At 45.5% G+C, this 18961-nt stretch overlaps 1 protein-coding gene across 4 annotated transcripts in view; it reads right to left on the reverse strand.

Moving 5' to 3' along the window:
* Window positions 1–18961, reverse strand: part of LOC141173013 (sialic acid-binding Ig-like lectin 8) — a 56677-nt gene that overhangs the window by 31692 nt on the left and 6024 nt on the right. For 3 of the 4 annotated variants that reach the window (XM_073657638.1, XM_073657637.1, XM_073657636.1), the window contains exons 3-6: window positions 10815–11180; window positions 8452–8751; window positions 8283–8312; window positions 6312–6566 (exon numbers count right to left, since the gene is read on the reverse strand). In XM_073657638.1, coding sequence (XP_073513739.1) covers window positions 6312–6566; window positions 8283–8312; window positions 8452–8751; window positions 10815–11180 — 951 coding nt within the window. The remainder of the gene's footprint in view (window positions 1–6311; window positions 6567–8282; window positions 8313–8451; window positions 8752–10814; window positions 11181–18961) is intronic. The other variant, XM_073657639.1, reaches the window with a different exon arrangement.

Below are 18961 nucleotides of genomic sequence, written 5' to 3' on the forward strand. Positions count from 1 at the left end.
CTCTAATTCCCCGAAGACAAGTTATTGAAAGCTTCTCTTGCTTTTCCAGTCAGGTCAATGCTCAAAAATCTTGGCCAGTCACTGACTGAAACCTCATGCAGCAGACAGAGGTTCTCAAATAACCGGAGAGATTCATCAATATCCGTAGTGTCCTCATTGAACTGTGGTATATCCTGGTACCTTAAAGATGTGAGCCCCTCTCTCCTGTTATCCACTGTCCTCTGCAATGGGGCGGGTTGGGGTACTGTTACATGCACACCCAGATATTTGCTTAACACTGCCACCCGCTCTATCTCCATAGCCCGATCTCCTAGCATGTCCAGCATCCGCCTCAACTCAGTTGGTCGATCCTACACCATCTGGATGACAACCCTGGGCTGTTGTCCCTCATTCACATCTGAACTGACCTCCTCATGTGGTTGTTCCTGGTCCCAATCGTCCAAGCATTGCATTAGGGTCGCCCGATTGTCCTCCGGCAATCACTCTAGTTCTCTCTCAGAGCAAAGGGCTCTCAGCTCCTCCTTCTTGAGCCTCTTGTAGATGGAGTCTGCCATCTCTTCTGCCAAGTCACCTGGTATGCTGTCCAGAGATAGGTGATCCCACCTGCTTGCCACCACTTGCAAAGATCTGAGGTTGTGGGTTGTAAGTAATCACCTAGGCAGGTTAAGGATGCAACAATATTTTATTGATCACAGCCATGGTAATAAAGCAATTCCAGGTAAATGGCCAAAATACAGTTCTCTCAGTCCTCAAGTTCCCAATCTGGATTCAGTAGTTCCACTGGCTTTGTATAAGGCCATACTCACGGTCTCCCAACTTTTGGTTGGCAAACAGATTTCGTATCTCCAGCTAGTATAGTCTGTAGCCACAGTCCATGATCCTCTAGATGGCAGATAAAACAATGAAAGCACAGGTATCCAGTAGCAGCAGTCCTTTTAAGAAAGTTTAAATCCAAATGACATAATCCATAATGGTAACATGTTTATCCATCCATCCTTCCAAGTCCACGGTCTCCATCCTCTTCCTTCAATCCTTCCACACAACTCTTAGACTAAAACATGTCTCTTCTTTACTTCCTTGGAGTCAGCCCCCTCCCAGCTCAGAAGTGCTCACCCTACCCCTTAAGCATTTACTGTTAGCTAAAACAATGAAGAATATTCTAGAAGCCTTCATTTGAGACTGCATGTAAGACCCCCTGAGGTGACGGCTCCACTGTTTCTACAATCTACACACACATAATGAGATTATTGGCTTTTGGAACAATGGTTAGATGCTCCTGAGATACAGATATTCTGAGATACAGATTAGTGGAATGCTGGACATTTTACAAGTGAATCTAGTGCACATACTGACAAGTTAGCAGAACTATATAAAACATAACAAGTAAATCACTAATAAAACACAATAATAATATTGACAAAAATGGTGGTCTATTGCTGGAAAAGTATCATAGTCTTTAGTAAGTGGGCAGCTCCTCACAATGGGTTTTCATTTTGAGGCAAAATAAAAAAATGTCAAATTTAACAAAACATCTGGATTCCCACAAATCCAGTGACAGCTGCCTTGAAATATATGCTGCCACACTCAGTTTAGGAGAGCAGATGCCAGTCCAAGCATTGCGAAGCGATCCTCGCCCAAGTAGCACATCAGTGAAATCAGCCAGGAGGGGTAGACCGGAATATGGGCGAGGGAAGGGGTGAATATTTATTAAGCATTTACATATACTTGACTTCCAGGAGCGTGACAATAAACTTGTCTGTTGCTTATGACGCGCCCCCTGGGCCAGTGCTGTAGGGGATACCCGGAGCCGGATCTCGATGGGGGTAGTAGTCCTTGTGGCGGTGACCCGGTCCGTGCCCAGGGTGTCAAACTAAGTGGCAGTCTATGGCAGTAGATGTTAACTTGATTGTCGACTACGCCACCCGTTGAGTGCGGCTTTGAAGCCGCCGCTGCAGAGCAGTCCACTGAGGCCGGTGGTATATGTGCAGCAGTGATGGTATAACCCCCAACGGGAGGGGTATGGCCTCAGGGCAGCAGGTGTAGATGATGGGGGTTGTGATGATGCAGAAAGAAGATTCAGAGTCAGGAGATGCAGTTCAGGGTTTTTACTTACTGGTGTTCTTTTGGTCACTCTGGCCTTGAGTGACCACCCGAGCCGTGCTGCGTCCACCAGGTCCTGGACTCGGCCAACCCCCAGGCAATTCCAGAGCGTGGTCCTGAGCTCCTTTCTGACTCTCCCTTCCTCTGGCCGTTCCCACCAGGGATCCACTTTTGGCCGGCTCCCTCGGGTCTCTTGGTGGTCAAGCCTCCTCTGGGCTCCCTGACCCTATACTCGGTGTGCCTTTCTAGTGGATTTGGTGAGGGTCGTGGCAGATCCTGACCACGACCTCTGGTTCCTGGCTAAGGTTGGTTTTGGCCTCTGCCAGCTTGGGATCCGGTACCCTTGTCCGCCAACCATTCACCCTTCTGTCCTTATTCTGGGATCTTGGGGTTCCTTCTTGTTTCCTCTCTGGGTCCTTCTCACTCCTCTCTCTCTCTCTCTGCAGGCTCTGCTCTGGAGCTGGGCCCAGCCGGAGCCACAGCTCCCTGTCAGCCCTTCTGGCTGAGCTCTTCTGCTCTGCTCCTCTTGCCTGGCTGAACTCTCTGAACTGAATCCTGATCTAAGATGGTGCCCACCTTATATACTCCCTCTATGTGTGAGCCCAGGTGACCAGCACCCAATGGGCTCCTAGCTTTACCCAGACTACTCCCCCTATCTGCCCCTACACTACTGGGATGTTCCACCCCCCTCCCACTCCAGCCAGGGACAGACGCTGTCGTACCTGCACATATACTGGTGGGAGTACCGTCCTTCTGTCCCCTGGAAATGGGATGTATGTAGTGCATGCAGCCTACTAGCTCAGTTCCACACTCCATCCTTACCCGGGAGTGGAATACCACACCTCTGGCTTGAGGTGTAATACCCCTGTAGCAGCCGAGCCCTCAGGGTGCTACATTCCCCCCTGGTTAATCACAGCACGTCCTCGGGCTGTAAAAGAATAAAAACATCCCCAACACAACATACAATTTTTTTTTCAAAAACATCATAAACATATAAAACAATATATATATTATCAGCATAAAACTTTTTCATATAAACATTCTTGTTCCTCCGGCCACGGTGCAACTTGTGACCGGGTAAAGTGCAACAGTCTCTTCAAGAAAAACAGTTTTCCCATAAAACCAGTAGGGGGCGCCTTAGAAAGCGCAACTATATACAAGGGGAGGTATGGCCGCTCTCAGTCCTCGACCAGTGGGGATTAAGGAAAGAATGACCGCTCTCAGTCCTCGGTCAGTGGGAAGAAGGAACATACGGGTAACTATGCACAGTTCTTTTTTTTTTTACCGTACTCTAGTAACGGCGTCCTCCTGATGCCTCCTCCCTGTACTCCTTAGACCCGTCCGGGTCCTCTTGAGTGAACCCGATGAGGTCTCCTCCTGCGGGGTCCCACTCGAACTGCGCCTCCTCTAACGAGAGCGGGGTCATCTTGACGGGCGCCGGAGCCGGGATCAGGGGCTCATCCAGGGGTCTTTCTTTCCGGAGTCGGGGATGGTGGAACTCAGGTGGCCACACAAAGGGCTGCCCATCCGGGCATGTGTGCTGGGCAAATAGGTCTTCACCCAGGTGTGGCGCTGTGGACGTTGAGGGCGCTGTGGTGGTGGCGGCGCCCGGGTTCACCAGGCCTTGCGACCAGGCTTGGGGCACCCTGAATGTAAAGGGCACCGTGAAGACGGCGGCGCCCGGGGTTACTTGGCCCAGCGACCAGGCCGGTGGCTCAGTGGAGGTAGAGGGCGCTGTTGGCACTGCGGCGCCCGGGGGTACTCGGCCTTGCGACCAGGCCAGTGGCGTCTCCTGCTTGGCCGCGCTCAGGGTTGCGGCGCGTGACGTCACAGGGGGCGTGGCCGCGGCTCCTGACGCTTGAGGCCTAGCTTGGAGCGGTGACGATGCAGCAACGTGAGTGGTGAGTGGGGTCTCGGGCTCTGCGACGGGGAGTTGGGGCAGGCTTGCGACCATCGGGCACGGGATGTTGTCGTCCCCATTACCTGCTCCCTTTTCTTCAACTCCCTCCGCGGCGTCGTCTCCGGCCGTCGTCCCTCCTGCACCGTCCTCAGAGGCGGACATGCTCCTTGTTGTGGGTGGCGTGCTTCGCTGGCGGGTTCCAGCCTGCTGGGCCATCTCTCTGCTCCATGCGGCCAGTACGTCCCGCTGCACTCGGGCCATCCTCTGAGCCAAGCCCTCCAGTGCGGTCTGTGCACGCTCCCGGTCTCGGGGGAGCTGTGCCAGGATCTCCACCAGGCCTTCTGGGGTTGTCGCTTGCAACAGGCTCCTGACCACTGGGTCGGTGCTGCCTGCCTCTCCCTCCATCTCCGGGTACGACTCCTCCAGACTCCTCCAGGCTGCTCCCATCTTCTCTCTTTTGTTCTGTATACGCCCATACTGAGGGCGGTCCTGGGGTAACTTGGTGATTGTCAGTTCCAGGGGCAGTCCCCTCACGCTGATGGACATCTCTAACATCACAGTCTCTGCTGGTGGGGGCAGTTTCCGCTTTTGGCGCCATTCCTTGACCTGGCCCACGATGGGAGGTGGCCTCTTGCCACCCTCCGGCACGCCCATAATGGCGTCCGCTCTGCCAGGGCGGGAAATCTTCTGAAATGGCGGGAATCGTCTCCCAGTGGCGGGAAACTCCGTGGATGGCGGGAATCTTCACCGATGGCGGGAAGAAGGCTGAAGATGGCGCCGGATGGCGGGAATCTTCACCACAGGTAAGTTTAAAAGTCTCTTTTTCAGGCACGCAGTACCCGGTGGTTGCGGGCACGAAATCCTGCCGACTACGCCAAAAGTTGACGCGCCCCCTGGGCCAGTGCTGTAGGGGATACCCGGAGCCGGATCTCGATGGGGGTAGTAGTCCTTGTGGCGGTGACCCGGTCCGTGCCCAGGGTGTCAAACTAAGTGGCAGTCTATGGCAGTAGATGTTAACTTGATTGTCGACTACGCCACCCGTTGAGTGCGGCTTTGAAGCCGCCGCTGCAGAGCAGTCCACTGAGGCCGGTGGTATATGTGCAGCAGTGATGGTATAACCCCCAACGGGAGGGGTATGGCCTCAGGGCAGCAGGTGTAGATGATGGGGGTTGTGATGATGCAGAAAGAAGATTCAGAGTCAGGAGATGCAGTTCAGGGTTTTTACTTACTGGTGTTCTTTTGGTCACTCTGGCCTTGAGTGACCACCCGAGCCGTGCTGCGTCCACCAGGTCCTGGACTCGGCCAACCCCCAGGCAATTCCAGAGCGTGGTCCTGAGCTCCTTTCTGACTCTCCCTTCCTCTGGCCGTTCCCACCAGGGATCCACTTTTGGCCGGCTCCCTCGGGTCTCTTGGTGGTCAAGCCTCCTCTGGGCTCCCTGACCCTATACTCGGTGTGCCTTTCTAGTGGATTTGGTGAGGGTCGTGGCAGATCCTGACCACGACCTCTGGTTCCTGGCTAAGGTTGGTTTTGGCCTCTGCCAGCTTGGGATCCGGTACCCTTGTCCGCCAACCCTTCACCCTTCTATCCTTATTCTGGGATCTTGGGGTTCCTTCTTGTTTCCTCTCTGGGTCCTTCTCACTCCTCTCTCTCTCTCTCTGCAGGCTCTGCTCTGGAGCTGGGCCCAGCCGGAGCCACAGCTCCCTGTCAGCCCTTCTGGCTGAGCTCTTCTGCTCTGCTCCTCTTGCCTGGCTGAACTCTCTGAACTGAATCCTGATCTAAGATGGTGCCCACCTTATATACTCCCTCTATGTGTGAGCCCAGGTGACCAGCACCCAATGGGCTCCTAGCTTTACCCAGACTACTCCCCCTATCTGCCCCTACACTACTGGGATGTTCCACCCCCCTCCCACTCCAGCCAGGGACAGACGCTGTCGTACCTGCACATATACTGGTGGGAGTACCGTCCTTCTGTCCCCTGGAAATGGGATGTATGTAGTGCATGCAGCCTACTAGCTCAGTTCCACACTCCATCCTTACCCGGGAGTGGAATACCACACCTCTGGCTTGAGGTGTAATACCCCTGTAGCAGCCGAGTCCTCAGGGTGCTACACTTACAGCAATGCAATAGGGCGACGTACAGTAATAAAATTTACATAACGCGAAAGAGCTGCCCTAGTTCTATTTCAGCATATTATTAGTATGGAACGCCAAAATGACCAGACAGATTCCCTTTAATTGATTGAAGGCCACACATCCAAACCTAACTCTTCTACAAGCTCATCATATATAACGTGAATATTTTATACTTACTTCGATGTATGATTTCAATGTTCTTGTGTATTACCCCATGTTCATTCATTGCAGAACAATGATATCTCCCGGCATCCCTTTCGGTAATGTTGATGAGTCGAATGGTGACAACCTGGTCATTCATCTTCTGGTGAACCACCATGTCTTCTTTATACCAAGTGATGGAGGCTTTCGGGTTACTGTCTACAATGCACCGGAGAGTTACAGAATCTCCATCCTCCACAATCACAGCGGTGGCATCATTGGTATCAACACCTAAGAGAGATAGATATATATGAAAAGCTGAATTGCATAAAGTCTATCTATCTATTTTCTGTGTATCTATCCCTCTATCTATCATCTATTTATTTATCCCTCTATCTATCTATCTATCTATCTATCTATCTATCTATCTATCTATCTATTTATCTATCTATCTATTATCTATCATCTATCTATCTATATCTATCTATCTATCTATCTATCTATCTCTACCATGAGTGGTGAAAAATATGATTTCTTTGATGAGATATATTACAAAGCTTCTTATATTTGCTTGACTGTGAATATTTAAAATCTTTTTTTCTCATCTTGTACATCTAGTTCATATCCAAAAGATTTGTGATAAATGTTTACTAGGACTCACATCTATTTCGAGAATAGGACCCCAGAGCATGCTGCTGGGAATGCAAAGATGGCCACATATGTTCAGATCACTCTACTCATTTGTATGGGAAAACTTGATATTGCATAGTGCTCAGTACGTTATCCACATCTAATTAGCCATGAATAAAAATGAGGATAGTTTCCGGCACAACCAGCTGGATAAAAATATGTAAGTTTATTTAATCAAGCTAAAAGTCCAGTAAAAGTTAAAAAAACTCAATATCTAGTTGTTAAAGTTTTTAACTTTTAATGGACTTTTAACTTGATCAGTCAGTTGTGCCGGAAACTATCTTTGTTTTTTCTCTGTCAGCTGCAATAACCAGAAGCTACGGCACCCATTGGTTTTTAATTACAGCAATAGATTCATCTATGTTACCTGTTCGAACAGCTCTAACCCTCCCCCTCTCCCCTACCTCCTTATCTATTATCCATGATCTACAATGCTCATAACTTCCATACGCATGAATGGAGGGAGTCACAGCCATGAGCGCCCACCTTTCCATTCCCGGCATTGTGCACAGAACTCTTGTGGAGTCGGAGTCAGTATAAAATGGACCAACTCCAACTACAAATATACAGTAGTTAAATGCAGGATGTTCTGTAAATTTTTTCAGAATCATTTGGGAAAGTTATGAAATGTCCTATAAATGCATGTTCTATTCCTGATTGAGGATCTAGGCTTTTAGTTACTGCACTTTATGTACATGCTCAGTAGTGAGGCAGGGCTGTGGAGTGTTGAGTGAATTTGTTTGCCATTTCAAATTCGGGTTCGTATTCGGGGTTCCGGCTTGTTCGCGCCCTGATTTTCCACGCTGTCACGCAGATAACATCTGCATGACAGCGTGGCAAATCAGGGATGTTCATGGGCGGAGCCGATTTTTGGGCTCGAACAAGCCGGAACCTCGAACACGAACCCGAATTTGAAATGCCGAACAAATTCGCTCAACACTAGTTGAGAGTCATGGAGTTGGAGTCAGTGTCGGAGTTGAAGGTTTGGCTTACCGACTCCTCAGCCCTGATGCACAGGACCCGTTCTAGAGTCCAGCGGGGATCCGTATATAGCTGACATTGATGGAATTTCCTGTACATCTTATACATTTATTCATTGTGTCTTTAGAAAACTATTGAATTTTTCAACTATTCCTTAGATTGTAAGGGAAATCTGACTACCAAAATGTTCTCTATTACTTTTCCTCCTGGGGTTGTCACTAAGCTTCTACGACTGTATTTTGTCAGTTATACATCCTAGTTATTTTATTGGGGCTTTACTAGATTGACACGACTCTATATTCAACTTTTTATTAAGATGTGACAGCAATAATTTACCTTCAATGGTTATATCAACAGATGGAGAATCTAGGGAAAAATAAACAAAAAAAATCTTAACAAAGATGTCTGGAAACTTTATTGAAACTTCATCTTGAAACACACAACGATCCCCTCAGCCCTGGCATTACAGATGATATGAAGAAGATATGTGATGAGTATGACTTACATTCGACATTCAGAGTTTGCTTTTCTACCGTGGACAAGTCTTTTTGGAAAGTCACGCTACAGAATAATGAGGAATTGTTGTGTGATTTCCTGGGTGTGAATGTGATGTTGGAGTGGAAGGTTCTGCTGCCATTTTCATAGGTAATAATATAGTCCATTTGTCTTGTACCAGTCATGGCTCCTTCCCATGATACACGTGGCTGGGCTATATTCCGGCATCTACCAGGACTTGTACAAGTCATCGTCACCTCCTTGCCATCCACCAGCCTTGTAGAAGTGATTGTAGGTTTTTCTGTAAGCTCTACAAAAATACAAAATAATAGTAAAATAATAAACAGGTTCAAAGGTGTTAATCTCCATCCATATTTTTTGGGAATGTTCTCTGTTCTTTAAAAATGAAGGTCAACACGAGTCTACAGTAAGGATAGCAAATCGTCAAATTTACTCCATCACTGGGTCCAATCACCTAGTTCCACCATCATAATCATTTAGACCCAGTCTTAACTAATATCCTCCAAATCTCTACTGTACCATTTTAGCACTCACCACTAGCGTGCAACCATTTTTCTTTACCCCACTTTAAATTATTTGCTACTGTTTTGCAAGAGCAATGACTCTCAAGTCTTTTTCGTTAAAAGACTTCCCATTCAACCTTTACATGCCATGGCCGATTTAAACTTTTCCTCCCCATTTTCAAGAGCCATAACTTTTTTATTTTTCTGTCCATAAATCGATATGAAGGCTTGTTTTTTTGCAAAACAAATTTTAGTTTTGAACGACAGCACTTATTTTATCATGTGATGTTCTGGAAAATAATTTAATAATTCCACATGCGGCGAAGTTGCACAGAAAGTGCAATTCTACAAATAGTTTTTTATTATTTACTATGTTCACTATACGGGAAAACAGACTTGGCAATATGATTCGTCAGGTCAGTACGATTATACAGATACCAAACATGCATAGTTTTCTTTTAAGTGGTGAAAATTTTTGGTAAAATTTTTGGAAATTTGTAAAAAAAAATGTGCTTGTGTCGCCATTTTCAGAGACCAGTAACGTTTTCAGTTTGTCAGGATATTGGGCTGTGTGAGGGCTTATTTTTTGCACCCTGAGCTGACGTTTCTACTTATACCATTTATAGGGTGGATACTATGTTTTGATCGCCTTTTATTGCATTTTTTGCAATGTAGCGGCGGTCAAAAAAAATGTAATTCTAGCGTTTCAATTTTTTCTCATTTCGTTGTTATTGGAACAATTTATTTTATATTTTGATAGATCAGACTTTTATAAATGCAGCCACACCAAATATATGTAGTTTGTGGGGGATTTTATTGCTTTATTTTTAATGGGGCGAAATAGGGTTGATTTGAACTTTTATATTTTATTTTATTTTTGTCATATTTTTAAAACATTTTTCACTTTGTATTGTATTTGTTAGTCCCATAAGGGAACTTGAAGCTGCGATCATATGATTGCTTGTAAAATACATAGCAGTGTAACAGCACTGCTATGTGTATAAAAAAATGACGGTCTCCTAGGAATGCCGGCCACAGGTTGGCTTTCACAAGAGTACCGTAATGACAGACATGGGGGTCTTCAGAAGACCCTCGGCTGTCATGTCAAGTCATTGGCGCCCTGCAATCATGTCATGGTTGCGCTGATGGGTGCATAGAAAGATGTGCCTCCTCCTGCCTGTGCATGTTAAATGCCTCTGTCAGAGATTGAGAGTGGCATTTAACATGTTAACAGCCGTGGGCGGAACTCTGCTCCACCCACTTCTGTTAGAGGCAGATGATAGCTGAATAATTCAGCAATCATCTGCCAGGAAAGATGTGGGCTTGACTTGCGAGCCCCCATCAAATTCAGGGACCAAACATATGATGTAACTATACGTCATATGTCGGGGAAGTTAAGATGTTAATCTAGATGCTCATTTTCAGGTGGGAAATTAGGGATTATACAGCCATTCTTAGCTAAATTTTAAAAGTAAGTTCACCAGTCTTATCAGGGCTATGAGATCTAGAAATAATACTTTGTATTGTGAAATTTGGTAACAGGTCCCCTTTGTGCCATGCCATAATAATTATTGTCTTAAACAATATAAAGATTCAGTACAACTCTAATTAAACTTTTTGCAAAAAAAATTCAGATTTGAAAAAATTTAAATTTTGGGTGATTGACTTGCTGACTTTTGTCATGTCTATGAATCCCTTCCGAATTAGCTTATGAGGTTCTACGGCCTTCAATCTATGAAGTTTGCATCTAAGATGATGAGTTGACTCCACCATATCCCCCAAGTTACTGACCACATTTCGATGTTGGCATAGCCTTTATTTCACAACTGGGTATTAAGGTTACACTTACCCATTACGCGCACGTAAGGCTGTATGTTTGTGTAGGTGAATTTCATCTGAACATCTTCAATTCTAAAAACATATGCAGCTTCGTCTACACTCAACGGTTCTTCTATGTACAATGAGCAGTCTCCTCTGGTCACGTTTCCAATCAGATAGATGCGTCCATTTGAGTAATAGTTCGAATTTTCTCGAGAAGTTACATGTAGGCCAGCATCTACGCCCAATCTATACCAAAATCCATTGGTGTTTCTATTAAGTCTTATATTTGTAGGTACAGTAAATGCACAAGGAATATGAGCACATAGTCCTCTTTGTACACGCACAACTGGATCTATGAGTATTTTAAACTCAGGGAGACTTTGACTGTCAGTACCTGGATTATTAAATCAAAAAGAAAAGAAGACATGAGCTTTTATTCAAAAGTTTGGACAATCTCAAGGTTTGTACTTATAATGACAATCTAATAAAAGGTTATAATGTTGTGTTGTGTGATAATGACCTAATGACAAAATAGGTCTATGTGTATATGTGCTTTTTGTTATGTTCTGTATCACTTATAGTATTGGACTCATAGCACACCGGCATCTCTTAGCGCATATAGTTCAACTTGGTAGACCATTGTCTCAATGGTGTTGCCTTTACTGTATTAGATGACACCACTAAAGGTGTCCCTGGAGGCTATTTTGCAGGAGAACGGAGTCAATCAGAGGTGACCACTACTGCTGCCCTGTATCTTATCTGACTATGGACTGATAACGTGAAGCTTGAAGAGGGTGACCAACTATTACGTTTGTTGCCTCTTCAGAAACTGTAACCATTACACTTTGCAGCACTTGCAACATTGATAGTACGTTAAGATGTCCAGTCTGGACAACTGGTTACTTCACCTAAGTAAAGATGAAAGAAACACCCTAAGAAGGTGCTTCTTATATTAACCTGTTAATGACCTGAGACATGTATATTCATCACAGGCCAGAGGAGGGTATACGGCATGAGCTCAGGAGCTGAGACCATTCCATAGGCACTAGGTGCCAGTAGACTGCAGCATTATAATGTTTGGATCCAGGGACCTGCTATGTTGCCCACCACCTAAACCCACCCTCCCCTCAATGCAGTCATGAAGTGTAAATAAAATAACCTTGACAGAAAGGGCCTTACTGAAGAAAATAAAGGAATAAATAAGTGCGTTTCATATTGTTGAGTTAGTAATGGTCCGATCTGTCACAATTAGAGATGGTGCAAAACAATTTGCAAGACCCAGTCCAACGGCCATTTCAGTAATCTGTGGCTGCATGAAGATAACTTTGCAAATCGCCTCTTACCTGTCGTCATCCTCAGCTCCTCTTTTGATTAGCCAGTCTGGTGCAATATCATTGTGACTTTATGCCAGGCCAGCTAATCAAAAGAAGAGCCACGGATGCTGAGAGTTAGGAGGTCGTTCTCACAGCTCCCATCCGCAATAGATCACTGACGTCACCGCTGAAGTGGGACCTGTACATCGACTCGCACTCTCTCTAACCACAGTGTAAAATGATTGAACCCATACAGTAAGCACACTAAGAAAAAAGAAATCAAAATTACAAAATTGCTTCTTTTTTGGTCACTTCAACTCCCTCAAATATTGTATTAAAAAACTAACATGAAGTTATATATATCCAAATTGATGATGACACAAATCTTAATTTTCCCTTTAAAAAACAAGTTCTTTGATAGAAAATTAATGAGTTACAGGTCTCGAAAATTGGAGACACAACAAACCAAAGCAGTTTTTTGAAAATTCTGAATTTTGTAAGCCCTTCACCACCTTGCAATTTTATGTTTTTGCGTTTCGTTTATTGCTCCCCTTCTTTCCAAAGCCTTAACTTTTTTTATTTTTCCATCAATATAGCCATATCAGGGTTTGTTTTGTTGTAGGACGAGTTATACTTTTGAACAACACCATTGATTTTACCATATAGTGTACTGTAAATTGATTAAAAAAAATCCAATTGGGGTGAAATTGTAAATAAAAGGGCAATTCCATAATTGTTTTTTTGGTTTTCATTTACCATGTTCACAAGTACACAGATACCAAACATGTATAGGTTCTTTTTTATTTAAATGGTGAAAAAAAATTCTGAAATTTGTAAGGAAAAAAATAGCGCCATTTTCCGAGGCCCGTAGCGTCTATATCGTTTTGATTTGGGGCTCAGTGAAAGCTTATTTTTTTGCGCACCAAGCTGATGTTTTTATCCATATCATTTTGGGATAGAAACTATGTTTCGATCGCTCATTATTGCATTTTTTGTAATTCTGCGGTGACTAAAAAAACTTAATTCTGGCTGTGACAACACAGTATAAGTCAGGGGGAAGGTGGGTTGAGTTCAGCTCTCATTGTTTGATTATCAATCTGCATAGTTTGTTCTTCTCTACTTGCAGGTCAAGTGGCATGGACTTATACAATGGGTTATCAACATATTGTCAAATATCTATTATTTAATGACCCTGCATCCCTGTCATCCAAAGGTAGCAACACAATATGCTGCAGCAAACATCAACTCAAGAGTCAACATTCAGTCTCATATAACAATTGCCTATGTCTCTGGGCCTACTAAACATGCATCTTGCCAACTGTGAACTTGACCCAATCCCGTCCCACCTCATCCCAAACCTCACCGCAGTCTTCATCCCAACCTTAACCCACCTCATCAGCCTGTCACTAACAACTGGTATCTTCCCCTCATGCTTCCAATATGCCTTGCTCACACCCATCCTCAAAAAGCCCTCCCTTGACCCATCCTCTCTTTCTAGCTATTGCCCAATCTCACTTCTACCCTATGCCTCAAAATTACTGGAACAACACGTCCATTTTGAACTGTCCTCCCACTTGTCCTCCTGTTCCCTCTTTGACCGCTTACAATCTGGCTTCTAACCGCATCACTCCACTGAAACTGTCTTGACGAAAGTCACCAACGACCTACTAACCGCCAAATCCAAGCGGCACTACTCTGTCCTCCTCCTCCTGGACCTGTCCTCTGCTTTTGACACAGTGGACCATTCCCTCTTACTGAAGACTCTCTCATCTCTCGGCATCACAGACTTGGCCCTATCTTGGATCTCGTCATACCTAACAGACCGGACATTCAGCGTATCCCACTCACACACCACCTCCTCATCTCGCCCCCTATCTGTCGGTGTCCCCCAAGGCTAAGTTCTAGGACCCCTGCTCTTCTCCATCTACACTTTCAGCCTGGCACAGCTAATAGAGTCTCATGGCTTTCAGTATCACCTCTATGCTGATGACACACAGATCTACCTCTCTGGACCTGATACCACCTCCTTTCTAACCAGAATCCCACAATGTCTGTCCGCTATTTCATCTTTCTTCTCTGCTAGATTCCTAAAACTTAATATGGATAAAACTGAATTCATCAACTTTCCACCATCTCACTCAACCCCCCTACCTGACCTATCTATCAAAGTCAATGGCTGTCCACTCTCCCCAGTCCCGCAAGCTCCCTGCTTTTGGGTAACCGTTTACTCTGATCTCTCCTTCAAACCTCATATCTAAGCCGTTTGCACTTTATGCCAACTCTAACTCAAAAATATTTCCGGGAACCGCACATTCCTCAACCATGAATCTGCAAAAACACTAGTGCATGCCCTCATCATCCCTCGACTCCTGCAACTTCCTGCTCTGTGACCTCTCTTCTACCACTCTCGCACCCCTGCAATCTATCCTAAACTCTACAGCCCGACTAATCCACCTGTCCCCCCGCAATTTCCCGGCCTCTGTCAATCCCTTCATGGGTTCCCCATTGCCCAGAGACTCCAGTTCAAAACCCTAACTATGGCATACAAAGCCACCCACAACCTGTCTCCTCCATATATCTGTGTTCAAGTCTCCCGGTACCTATCTGCACGCAACCTACGATCCTCACAAGATCTCCTTCTCTTCTTCCCTCTTATCTCCTCTTCCCACAATTGCATAAAAGATTTCTCCCATGCATCCCCCCTACTCTCGACCTCTCTACCTCAACACGTCAGACTCTCGCCTACCGTGGAAACCTTCAAAAAAACCTGAAGACCCACCTCTTCCAGCAAGCCTACAACCTGCTGTAACCCTCGCTCCACCATACCGCCAGCTCTACCCTCACCTACTGTGTCCTCACCCCCCTTCTAGATTGTGAACTCTCACGGGTAGGGTCCTCTCTTCTCCTGTACCAGTCACCGACTTGTTTTTGTTCAAACTATTGTACTTGTTTGTTATGTATACCCCCTTTTCACACGTAAAGCGCCATGGAATTACTGGTGCTTTAATAATAAATAATAATAACAATCAGGCTTAAGAATAAATGCTGTGTCGTCACACTGGCGTTTTGATTTTTTCCTTGTTGCACCATTTATTGATCGATTTATTGATCAGATTACTTTACTTCATATTTTGATAGATTGGGGGTTTATGAATGCAGAGATACCAAACGTGTATTTTTTTATTATTATTATTTTATTTTGAATAGGGAAAAATGAGGTTGATTTGAACTTTTATATTTTTAAATTTTTAAAATATTTTTTAAAACATTTTTTTTTCTTTTTACTTGGTTCAATAGTCCCTTTAGGAGACTTTAAGCTGAGATCTTCAGATCGCCTGTGCTATGCATAGCAAGACATCAGCACAGCTATGTGCAGCAAAAATTGCCATCTCCTATGAACACTAGCCACGCGTGTATTTATAGGAGATGTACATTGACAAGCATGGGGGTCTTCTACAAATCTTTGGCTGTTATGTCAACCCATCAGCACCCCACAATCACGTGACAGGGCCGGCGATGGGCGGGTCTTATGACGCACTTCTGGCACGCTTGAGTTAAATGCCGATTTCAGAGATTAACAGCGGCATTTAACATGTTAACAGATGAGGGTGGATCACGGTTTCACCAGCGGCTGTTAGAGGCACATGACATGTACTGGAAAAATGTGGGCTCAGCGCCGGAACCTACATCAAAGGGAGGTAGACTACTTTGGACGTACCTATACATCCAAGGTCGTAAAGGGCTTAAAAGCCATAAAATGAAAAAAAAAGTATAGATTTGGTGTTGCTGTAGTCATTCTGGTAGTGAATACGGCACTCCTATCATTGGTGCCTAAGAAGGATCTTATCCCATATAGTGTAATATAGATAACTTGGCACTCCAGAAAATATGCAAAGGGAATGTTTTTTACTTAGTGCAAGCAATCCAAAAAGATAAACATTTTGCTGATATTGACTAGAGATGAGCGGTGTTCGACTAGAACTGTTCGCCAATCTCAAATTCGAGCTGTTTTGGGCGGTGTTCGAGTTGTTCGACGAACCCGAACGATTTGCAAAAAATTCGGCTGTTCGAGGTTATGTTCGATAACTGTTCGTGCACCAAAAGCGTGTCCTGCATGTCTGGCGCTATTTAGAGCACCAATCATGCAGGGATTGTCTGCCACTCACTGTAATGCCACAGCCATGGTGGTTGTGGCATTACAGTGATTGCCCAAATCGATGGGAACAGTGCCAACAGTGAAACATGAAAAGCCGGCAATTCAGCAGCGGCATACACCTGTACCCGACAATTTAGAACCGAAAGAATAGAGCTTCACACATAGATTAGATAGATATAAACATGTCAGCCACATATATACGAAGTACAGTGAAAGTGCTGCTTACTGTACTTGTCATTTAGCGTAAAGGATTTATCAAAAAAAATAATAGTGTTTTCATGCACCGTCTCTTTAAAAAAGCCGGCCGGCAATTCAGCAGCGGTACCCGACAATTTATAATAGAAAGAATAGAGCTTCACACATAGATTAGATAGATAGAAACATGTCAGTCACATATATATGAAGTACAGTGATAGTGTTGGTTACTGTACTTGTCATTTAGTATTAAAATAAAGGATTTATTATTAAAAAAATTGGCGTGGGGTTCCCCTTAATTTTAGGCTCTAGCGGAGGTTAAGCAGACGGCTGGGGCAGATGTTTGAAGCCTGGGAAGGGGGTAATACCCACGGAGCTTCCCAGGCTACTAATATCAGCCCCCAGCTGAAAACATAGCCTTTACTAGCTATTAAAATGGGGGACCCCCCCAAAAAAATGACGTGGGGTCCCCCCTAATTTAATAGCTAGCAAAGGCTAGGCAGACAGCTGGGGGCTGATATTAATAGCCCAGGAAGGGAGCCATGAATATTGGCCCCCTCCCAGGCTAGAAACACCAGCCGTCAGCCGCCCCAGAAATGGCGCATCCATAGGATGCGCCAATTCTGGCACTTAGCCTCGCTCTTCCACGCTGCCCTGGTGCGGTGGCAGGGGGTAATAGGGTTGGGGTTGATGTCAGCTTATAATGCCAGCTGACATCAAGCCCAGGTTAGTAATGGAGAGGCGTCTATAAGACACCCCCATTACTAACCCCATAGTCAAAGTTAAAAAAAACACAAACACCCAGAATAAAGTCCTTTAATTGAAATAAAGACACAATCCTTTATTGTTCTAAATTAAACCATACTTACCGCCACGCCCATTCCAGCTGAAGCCAACGATCTCCTGGAATAAAAGAAAAATAACAAAGCAACCTCATCCTTACCTTTCCGTGGTTCCCACGACAGCTTCAGCTCTGCTACATCGAGATGACAGGCTGGACCGCAGCAGAACGCTGCCATCCAGCCTCTCATCCCGCAGACACTGAGAAGCGCAGGCTTGCTTGCGCTGCTCAGCGTCTCTCTGTGACGACATCCAGATGAGCCGAGTTCATGTCCAATGAACTCGGCTCACCTCATGCACGTCACTGACAGCGTGGGAAAATTCTCACGCTGAAGCGGTGAGTGCAGGAGAATTCTTCCACGCTGTCAGTGACGTGCATAAGGTGAGCTCATGTCCAATGAACTCACCTCACCTCCTGCACGTCACTGACAGCGTGGGAGAATTCTCCTGCACTCAGCGCTTCAGCGTGAGAATTCTCCCACGCTGAAGCGCTGAGTGCAGGAGAATTTTCCCACGCTGTCAGTGACGTGCATGAGGTGAGCCGAGTTCATTGGACATTAACTCGGCTCATCTGGATGCCCTCACAGAGAGACACTGTGGAGCGCAAGCAAGCCTGCGCTTCTCAGTGTCTGCGGGATGACAGGCTGGATGGCAGCGTTCTGCTGCGGTCCAGACTGTCATCTCGATGTAGCAGAGCTGAAGCTGTCATGGGAACCATGGAAAGGTAAGGATGATGTTGCTTTATTATTTTTCTTTTATTTCAGGAGATCGTTGGCTTCAGCTGGAATGGGCGTGATGGTAAGTATGGTTTAATTTAGAACAATAAAGAATTGTGTGTTTATTTCAATTAAAGGACTTTTTTCTGGGTGTTGTGTTTTTTTTAAATACTTTACTAGAAATTCATGGTGGTCATGTCTAATATTGGCGTGACCCCATGAATTTCGGGCTTAGGGCCAGCTGATAATGCCAAGCTGGCCCTAACCCCTTTATTACCCAGTGAGCCACCGCATCAGGGCCCTGGATGAGTTGGGTACAGCGCCAGAAGATGGCGCTTCTATGAACGCGCCATTTTCCGGGGTGGCTGCGGACTGCAATTTGCAGCGGGGGTGGCCCAGAAAGCTTGGGCCTCCCTGCGCTGCGGATTCCAGCCCCCAGCTGCCTAGTTGTACCTGGCTGGACACAAAAACAGGGCGAAGCCCCACGTCAATTTTCTTTAAATTATTTCATGAAATAATTAAGAAAAAAAGGGCTTCCCTATATTGTTGTGTCCGGCCAGGTACAAATAGGCAGCTGGTGGTTGGGGGCAGCCCGTTCCTGCCTGCTGTACCTGGCTGGACACAAATATAGTGCGAAGCCCCACGTCAATTTTTTTAAAATTATTTCATGAATTTCCTGAAATAATTTAAAAAAATTGAAGTGGGGCTTCGCACTATATTTGTGTCCAGCCAGGTACAGCAGGCAGGAACGGGCTGCCCCCATCCACCAGCTGCCTATTTGTACCTGGCCGGACACAACAATATAGGGAAGGCCTTTTTTTCTTAATTATTTCATGAATTTCATGAAATAATTAAAAAAAATTGAAGTGGGGCTTCGCACTATATTTGTGTCCAGCCAGGTACAGCAGGCAGGAACGGGCTGCCCCCAACCACCAGCTGCCTATTTGTACCTGGC

The sequence above is a fragment of the Phyllobates terribilis genome, unplaced genomic scaffold, assembly GCF_046119375.1.
Source record: "Phyllobates terribilis strain yellow unplaced genomic scaffold, ASM4611937v1 Scaffold_12__6_contigs__length_324123572, whole genome shotgun sequence".
Taxonomy (NCBI): Eukaryota; Metazoa; Chordata; class Amphibia; order Anura; family Dendrobatidae; genus Phyllobates; species Phyllobates terribilis.